Genomic DNA, 9,341 nt, shown 5'->3' on the forward strand with positions numbered 1-9,341 from the left:
TCATTGGCAGGCAGACTCTCAACCACTGCGCCACCAGGGAAGCCCCCTAGGATTTCTTTCAATTCCTGATATCCGTAGGTCGTGAGTAATGAGTAATGTCAATTAACTATTGACACAAAGTGCAGTTTTAAAAGATTGTTGGTGTGAAGCAGTTAAGGTACCATTGCTAGTTAGCTTTATCTGTCCTATTATCAACAATGTAGCATCCTCCTGTTCTGTCACCACAGATTATAGCCCAACCTTTTAACTGTTATTACTTGTCACCTGATCAAAATGAGGCAAGATAGCATCACCATCAGTACAAGCGCATTATCCTTGTGAATTATCAGTAATTTTTTCTTTATCGAAATTCAGGGTTAATGCCATCAATGGGGGTGGGGAGAAAGGTATTTTTAAAGATTTATCAAATATCTAAATCGTATATCCTGTATACTAATTGGTTCCCTAAAATCATTTGGAAGAGTTGATTACTGATCATTCTGAGAATTACATCTAAAGTAATAGCAAAAGTAATATGTGTTTGGAAAATCTCTAACCAACAGACAGTAGAACCCGATGAAGCGATTGAGGAGGATATACCAGATTCACCAGGAATAGAAAAGCACGATAAAGAAAAGGACCATAAGGATCTGAAGAAATTGCGTTGTAAGTTTTCTTTCCCTGTGTTGCTAGTGGTTTGAGTGAGCTTATTCTCTTAGCAAAGGTTTAGAGTAAATATATAAAAGCTGAGTGGACTCTCCAGTGTCACAAGACTTCTGAGATTCAGGAGTTGCAGCCTCACTGGTTCAGTGTTCTCTCTCCTCATGAACTCATCATCATTTTTCAGCCTAATCGTATGCACCCCGATGGCATCATATTAATTTTAAGAGATTATGATACCCTTTCAAGAGAAAAAAATGCGCACAACAGAACGCGCTTATGTTGAGGTCTCTAGGAAGCTGAACTTTATTGATTGGAAAATATATAATTACTGTTTAAGATTCTAGATAGACCCTTAGACACTAAGAAGTCAGAAGTCACGGGATATGTACCATAGTTCCCTATTGGATGCCACATAGCCGCCTCTGGACTGGGATATGTCTGTGTATTTAATCTCCAGACCACATATTATGTGTACAGGACCAGAGAAACGCCAGCAGTTGTAAGGATTTCATTTTCTTTCCTTTTTTTTTTTTTTTGGCCACTCCATGCTGCATGCGGGATCTTAGATGGCACCCGTGCCCCCTGCAGTGGAAGCACGGAGTCCTAACCACGGGACCGCCAGGGAATTCCCAAGGATTGCATTTTCTAACACAGGCCTCTTGTGAATTATGTGCTTTAAATAGGCCATTACCCGTGACTTGAACCTGCTTAAATCTATTTTAACAAATCCACATTTAACTGAGAAATTTTTGGTCTTCACATTAACTGAATGATTAGAAAATCAGTTCTCCTTTTTTTCTCCCACATTCTTAAGAAGTTTAGGCCTATTACTGACACTGTCACTGTATAATAGTGTAAACCACGAAACTTTTATTGTTTTAATTCTTTACTAATATATTGTTTGTGCTCTCAACTTTCTTCAAATATGGTTATTTTCAAGAAATTTACTTTCTGGATTTTTATTATTGTAACCCAAAGAGAAATCAGGACTGCAGGCAATATGGAAATCCAGGTGGTCCCATCCTTAGCTCGGAGTAGAGATAATTATGATGAGTCTTAGCTTGAAGTACAAATAATTGTGATGGATATGTATACATATATATCCCCTGACTCCTAGTTCAGTGAGGATGGGGAAGGGTAGGGATTTTGTTTATGTTTTATGGGTTGGTTACTTTATTTTTTGCTGGTCATTTTACCATCTAAACCTGATGGAGAGTCCAAGACTATATCATTTGTGAAATAATGAATATAAATTAGAATGACTTACAAATGTCTTGGCACATATACTAAAGAAGGCACAGTTTGCGGTCAGTGTTTAGTGATAAAAATGAAATGTTTCATTTGGTTTGTCACTTTGAAATTGTGTTAGTTTTTGATTCTTCATGTGTTACTCTTAAACCATATTAAAGTTAGAAAAACTGAATTTATATACTGTGATTTTTTATATATGAGATTAATACGTTTTGGGTACTAGGTGGAAAAATTTTCATCAAAAAAGTATTTTATAAAATGCTTAATATCTATCTGTCTTAAGCCACGAAAGTATCTAGCATAGATTCTTCAGAACAGAAAAAAACCAAGAAAAACTTAAAGAAGTTTCTTACACGACGCCCTACTTTGCAAGCTGTTCGTGAAAAAGGTTATATTAAAGGTAGGTAGAAGTGATGTTTATAATAATGAACTTCGGCCCAAATCGGAAATAAGACATTTTACATTAAAAGCTGAAAATTTTCCAAACGGCAAAAATGTCTCATTCTTTATTCATAAAGTTATCAGGTTCAGTGATTAAAATACATTTGAGTAATTAAAATTGATTTTTTAATGCACATGAAGAGTTTATTTTAACTAAAGCATCGAACAGACATAAATACCAAATTAGCTTTTTAGAAACCCTGTACCAGAGGAGCTACATGGATGTGTTGGGATGGCGTGGCAGATTTTCAGAATGACAGATTTTTAGTTTTGAGATGCACAGATCAGAAGAAATTTCAAATAAATAATCACTAGCTGTAGAAAGAAAGAAAAAATAATGTACAATTTTATTCTTGATTGTTTGCCTTCAGTTCTCATTTAAGGTAGTTTTAAAATTAGGATAAAGTGTTTTTTTCTAACTAATTTTTACGTTTTATTTTCATGTATAAGGACCATAATGTACTAACAGAATTTTTTCTTAATAGGAAAGTATTCTTTAAAATCACATATACTTGTATATACCTTTAGTTTTTACAAGCATGTTTAATTCCAAAGATAAAATTTTCTAACACATGACTCAAAACAGAGACATTTGTTCATAATAAAAATGTAGGAAAAGGTAACATAATTTATACCATATATGTTAGAGCTGTCTTTGATTATGAAGTTTCTAACAAAGACCATTGCAGAAACATCTGTTATGCAAAGCATCTAGATTAAAATACACAAATGAGTTTCATTAAAAAGCTATTTAAAACTTCTAGGAAGAGTCCAGCTAATTAAGTGATTCAAATTAGCGACCTTAAAGAGTTAAGGGTAGACAGGTACCCCCAGATAATGCATGTGAATTTAGCATATTGAGCTTTAGAACCTCAAAAAAAAGCCTGACAAATAAATGAATAGAAACTACGGCTCATTGTTTGTCAGACCTTTTCAATGAGAAATATAAACTGTTGCCATTTTCTGGTGGTGTTCATCCACTTCAAATACTGTATTTTATTTGTTTTCCTGAATATTTAGCACTCATGTGGAATTTCAAAACTGTTGGGTTGAAAGATTACTAGAGCGGACTTTGATATATTTTGTGAAATCAGATGTTGGCACACGATGGGCATGTGTGTTTTTTTTTTTTTTAATTTAATTTTATTTATTTTTTATACAGCAGGTTCTTATTAGTTATCCATTTTATACATATTAGTGTATATATGTCCATCCCAATCTGATGGGCATGTTTTAATAGTTTAAAAAATATTTGAGTATTCGCTAAGTGGTGGACTTGAGCCTCAGTGCTGGGAATACCTATTGGCATTCAAGAATTAGAGGGTCCCTGCCCGCATGAAACTTCTATAAAGATGAGAGACGGACAAGGTAATTCAGAATAATGGTGACTTACGTGAAGAATCTGACACAGTGATAAAACAGAGAGTGACGGGAACTGGGCTTCCTTAGTATGGTCAGAGGGTTCCTAAAAGGAGGTGACATTTTAGCTGAGACCAGGAGTGATGAGAAGAAGCTCCGTTTGGGGGAAGGTTGATCTCTGCACAGGAGGAGAAGGTAAGAAGGGAGCCCGGCAAGAATGAAGGAGGGTGTTCTCGGAGCTTGGAGTCGGAAGAACTAGGCGAGTGCAGGTCAGACAGGCGTGCATTGTGGTGAAAGTGTCTGCATGCAGGGGTATCTTCTGTTGCACTGTGCATCATTTAGCCATTTTGTGAACTAAAGTTTAGCAAGGTGACTCATTTCTTGAAATCTCTTTCAGATCAGGTATTTGGAGCCAATCTTGCTAATCTGTGTATGAGAGAGAATGGCACAGTGCCAAAATTTGTGAAGTTGTGCATTGAACATGTTGAACAATATGGTAAGAAAATGAATTTTTTTTTTTAAAGTTAAGCACACAACCCATTGTTTTGCCATCAGAATCCCTAGGATTTTTATGATTTTGAGTGTTGCAACCAAAAGTTCTTTATAGTCATAAGTTGTCAAGAAAAGCATCTTTTTTGCAAAAAAACTTATTTTTTTTTGTATTGTTTCAAATTAAGACCTTTGCAGTCATCTATTGCATGTTCACTACTTAGGGTTGATTCAGCATATGGTATTCCTTGAAGCCATTGGGAGTTGGCATTGGCTTAAAATGGACGTGGTGATTGTGAAACTGTGTTTATTAAGAAATGATCCAGCAGTGTAAGAGACAGGAGGAGAGAGTGTTTACTTACTAAGGGGAAGTTTCTTCTGTTTATAATAAAAATGAGATGACATTCCCAAACTGCTAAATCAACTCTAAAGTGTGCAAATGGACAAATCCTCTTTATGTCATTTCCTGTACTTCTGAAGACTTAAACTAATTTCTGTTTTGGTTAATTTTAACATGTTTATAATATTTATACTAGCTTTTAGAATAGCAGTATCTTGACTGCAGTCCCATTAACTTATATCAGTATAACATCAGAAATATCTTGTGTAATTAAAATATTTGCATAAACTGTAATTTCTGCTAGTCACAGATCTCCGACTCTCAGCCTGACAATAGAGATGCCAGGCTACTTGGCTTTACCGGAAGTTAAATGAGCAGCACATTAGATAATGTTCAGTGTGTGCGTCATTATCGTTTACTGAATATATGAATTTTCGGGCTTCATTGTGTGAATTTCAAATGATTCTATTTCACATATAAAGGAAATTAATAACGGTATCAAATTATCAGTTGTTATAGAACCATTATTTTAGTTGCTGGCTTGTATTAAGTTTATTTATTACAAGCACTTAATACGAGAAGCACTTTGATTCAGAGAGCACCTTAATATGTACATTTACACTCTCAAATGGCGTGCAAAGAAACGGGTGGGCTGATTTTATCTACTGGCTTCCTTTACTTCTTGAATTATCTTCAGGTGTTTGCCAAAGTTTATCTTAAATTGCTAGTATTTCAAGTTTGAGGTGATTTCCTTGAGATGGTGATCCACAGTCTACATGATAAAGTGGATTTGTTGCTGTTTACCAGACAATTCAGAGTGAATCTCCACCCCTCTCTCTCTGCCAAGCATCTATAAAAAGCCATTTAGAGGAAAAGAGTAATTTTATTTTAGGCTAATGTTAATAAATAAGAATTCTAAAACATGAAAGCATCTTTAGAAGAAGACAACAAGAACTTTAAACATAAAATTATTGTTATTTGTCTCTTAGGGTTGGATGTTGATGGGATTTATAGAGTTAGTGGCAACCTCGCAGTGATCCAGAAGCTGAGGTTTACAGTCAATCATGGTAAGATCATATATTGTTACATACAGAATAAATAACTCATGACTGTTAGAATTGGTTTAAAATAATTTCAAAAACTTTCCCGTTCCTACTGTTTTCCAGATGAGAAATTGGACTTGAAGGATAGTAAATGGGAAGATATTCATGTCATCACTGGAGCACTGAAAATGTTTTTTCGAGAATTACCAGAACCTCTCTTTACATTTAATCATTTTAATGATTTTGTTAATGCAATTAGTAAGTATGTAATTAATGCCACTCAGTTTTTTCCCTAGATGTTGAAAACCCTCTGTAGCTGCTACAACACTGTTTGATATTTTAAACAAGTTTTTTCAAAGGATTGTTTTACTCCAGAAATTTTAAATGTAACCACCAGGTGTCACTGTGTATTACCAAATACCAGGTTCCAAAATAATGTCACTGCTTTCAGTTTCATGCAAAATCTCCAGTCATTGTCTTTTTTCAGAACAAGAACCAAGACAGCGTGTCTCTGCTGTGAAGGATCTAATCAAACAGTTGCCAAAGCCAAATCAGGACACAATGCAGACTCTGTTTAGACATCTCAAAAGGTAAGAGTCTCACCACAAAAGAGAAGGAGTAATTAGGGGGAAAAAGAAGGTCAGAGGAGTGCACAGGTATGAGATGTGGTGCAGGCCCCCCGGGGCCGGGGCCGGGGCCGGGGCCACGCAGACCTAGGTTCAGAGCCCGGCTGTGCTATCCGCTGTCTTTGTAACATGAGAAAGGTGACTTCTCTGAGCCCCAGTTCCTCGTAGGTAAAATGGTTTGGTATAAAGAATACATTGAAGTAGATTTCATATGTGAAGCATTTATATAATGCCTAGCACGTAGTAAGTGTTCAGAAATTGTTGCTAAAAGTTAATTATGTTGAAGGTGAGATTGGTTAAGTGAGGAATATTCAGTTACCTTGAAGTCAAGGTAATTAGGTCAGAGTTACTACATAGTCACTCTGAAACTTCTGACAGAAAGAACACGAGATTACTAAAATAAGTGATCACAGTATGAGAGATTTTTTTAAAAAATAGCATAAAATGAGTAAAATTCAAAGTTTAATCTCTGTGCCCTAATGATATTTTCCCCCCGTCACCCTAGCGGAGGAATCATTGTTCCCTGAATTGTAATAGGTATTCAAGTCTATGTCTTATTTTTAAAACTAAGCTGAAATATCACACATTTAAAGTTTGTGAGAATACGTATACCTTTCAGCTGTGTTTATGCAAAAGAAAGCTTTACATGCTATTCAGACTGAATTCTGTTTGGTTAAATAGTTTATACATACCTTAGGAAAATGAGCATTATTTCTCTTTTCTAAATGCAAGCTGTTTATAATACTCTTTGAAGAATTTCCCCTATTTTAAAATTTTCTCTTTTAACAATTTTTTTTTTTCCTCTTAGAGTTATAGAAAACGGAGAAAAAAACAGAATGACGTATCAGAGTATAGCAATTGTGTTTGGTCCTACTCTGTTAAAGCCAGAGAAGGAGACTGGCAACATAGCAGTTCATACCGTCTACCAGAATCAGATTGTAGAGTTAATTCTTCTCGAGATAAATTCCATCTTCGGACGTTGACTCTTACTGAAGACAGCCTGTGGAATAGAAGCCGGATTTCATCAGATTCCAAGTCCTATACCTGATGTATTTTGTGTGTGGACCAAGCAGTGACTCTTTGATTTTGCACTTTTCTGAGGGATCAGAAGGGAATGGGAGAGTCCAGATGTGTGATAGGCCCTCATATTTGCTGCTTTGTTGCAAGTTGATAGAACTGTGTGTACGTTTGAATTAATTTTATCCTGAATGTTTGCATTTCATACTCTGAATTTCAGTAAAAAGCAAAACTTGCGATTCTAACCAGTCATATACACTGGATAATTTGGTAAGAATACTACATTTTTTCTCCTCAAACTGGATAACGTAGAATTTCTTCTCATGATTCAATAGGTTCATCACTCAATAGAACAATACTTAATATCAGCTATTTTGAAAACGCTCCTGGGCATTTAAAACAAAATGAAGTATATCTGTTTTGAAACCTGTGTATTTTTTGGGGGGGTTTCTGCATGCAGTGGCAGTCTGATTGCTAGGACCCATTATAACCCAGTTGCGATCCCTTGATGAAGGCTTGCTGTCTTTACGGAGTAGCACAGCAGCATACTAATAGTACTTAAAACACTGTGATATACTGGAGTTTAATTTAGCATAAGCCAGTTCAGGGTATTTTGGGGCTGTCTGTGCTACATTGACTTGTAGCTAACAATCCTAATCTACCTGGTGCCATACTGAGTTCTTGGTATGACCCTGTGGAAACCAACGTTATTTGATGTAAATACAGGCTAAAGACTCACTGTCCTTTAGCTTATGTATATAATTGTGTTATATAGTCTCAGAGTACATTCTAACCTCTCATTTCTAATCACGATATTGGTAATTCTCCGTGAATATTAGGTTTCCTCCAGAAATAGGCCGTTATTTGAGAAAGTTAACTGTGTGCACTTTTAGATTTTAATTACATTTACAGGCAAATCACTGTAATGCAAATGGTACTGGAACAATGCTGAATAGACTTGCTAAATGGTAAATGCACTACAAGAGGAACCCTTTAGATTATTTAATATGTACAGAATACATTAGAAAAAATTTATTACAGAATTCTAACTGCAGTACGAATAGTGGAAACCCATATGTAAATTAGAGGGATGTCAGATTGAAAATGACATTGCTAAATTTGAGAATTTCTTTTTACATTACTATTGTAGATTGGTTTGTATAATAAAACAGGGTTTGGAAGGTTTTGTTACAGAGAGCATGGTCTGCTGAAGATTTTTTAAAATGTATTTTTCTAGATTAACTGCTGTATATGAAATGTCTAATCTGAATAAAGAAAACTATAAGAGGTTTAGAGATTTTTCCATTGGAAATGTGCATTTTGGTTTTTAATTTTGTTTCGTTTTTGCATTTACTGGCACACTCTTATAATACCTCATTTAAAAAAAAAAATCAACTGAATCCAGTACTTCCTGTGGCAAATGTTTTCCTCATTTCACACCTTTTGTGCTCCCTGCCATGCCCGTGCCTCTGCCACCCACCCCACCCCTCCCCTCCCCCCTCCCCACCCACCCCACCCCTCCCCTCCCCCCTCCCCTCCCACCCCACCCCTCCCCTCCCCTCCCCCTCCCACCCCTCCCCTCCCCTCCCACCCCTCCCCTCCCCTCCCCCTCCCACCCCTCCCCTCCCCTCCCCCCTCCCACCCCTCCCCTCCCCTCGCCTCCCCTCCCACCCCTCCCATCCCTTCCTCTCCCCTCCCATCCCCTCGAATCCCCTCCCATCACCTCCCATCGCCTCCCATCACCTCCCATCGCCTCCCACCCCTCCCACCCCCTCCATTCTTTATTTCTTCATCAATATTTGAAAGTGAATGATTTGTAGCCAAGACACTTTTTCTTAGGGTTGCATCTGTAATTTACAGATTACTTTTCTTGGGGACAAATATTTTTTGTATGACCTGCGTAAAAACCTCTCACCTGAGTTTTGTGGTGAAAATGTTGTTTGTTGTTGTGATCTTGTTAAATTGATAACAAACCAAGCTACTTGACAGCAATGGGAAAGCATTGTTTTGGGTAGGGAGAAAAAGCTCCCAAATGAGAATGTTTATATTTGCCTAAAGATGTCCTTAACAATATACAGTATGCTTTAGGCCTGGCCTATATAGTGATTGTATGCCAGGAAAACAATTAGACTC

General features: G+C 36.6%; 1 protein-coding gene across 11 annotated transcripts in view; it reads left to right on the forward strand.

Annotated features, from left to right (window-relative positions):
* The window catches only part of ARHGAP12 (Rho GTPase activating protein 12), a 113,671-nt gene extending 105,151 nt beyond the window's left edge, over positions 1-8,520 (forward strand). For all 11 annotated transcript variants that reach the window (XM_082452820.1, XM_082452823.1, XM_082452824.1 and 8 more), the window contains 7 exons: positions 543-645; positions 2,177-2,293; positions 4,091-4,189; positions 5,512-5,589; positions 5,689-5,823; positions 6,053-6,155; positions 7,000-8,520. In XM_082452820.1, the coding sequence (XP_082308946.1) occupies positions 543-645; positions 2,177-2,293; positions 4,091-4,189; positions 5,512-5,589; positions 5,689-5,823; positions 6,053-6,155; positions 7,000-7,174 (810 nt within the window). In that variant the 3' untranslated portion in view covers positions 7,175-8,520. The remainder of the gene's footprint in view (positions 1-542; positions 646-2,176; positions 2,294-4,090; positions 4,190-5,511; positions 5,590-5,688; positions 5,824-6,052; positions 6,156-6,999) is intronic.
* The last annotated feature ends 821 nt before the right edge of the window (positions 8,521-9,341 follow it).

The sequence above is a fragment of the Balaenoptera physalus genome (genome assembly GCF_965194825.1).
Source record: "Balaenoptera physalus genome assembly, chromosome: 2".
Lineage (NCBI taxonomy): Eukaryota > Metazoa > Chordata > Mammalia > Artiodactyla > Balaenopteridae > Balaenoptera > Balaenoptera physalus.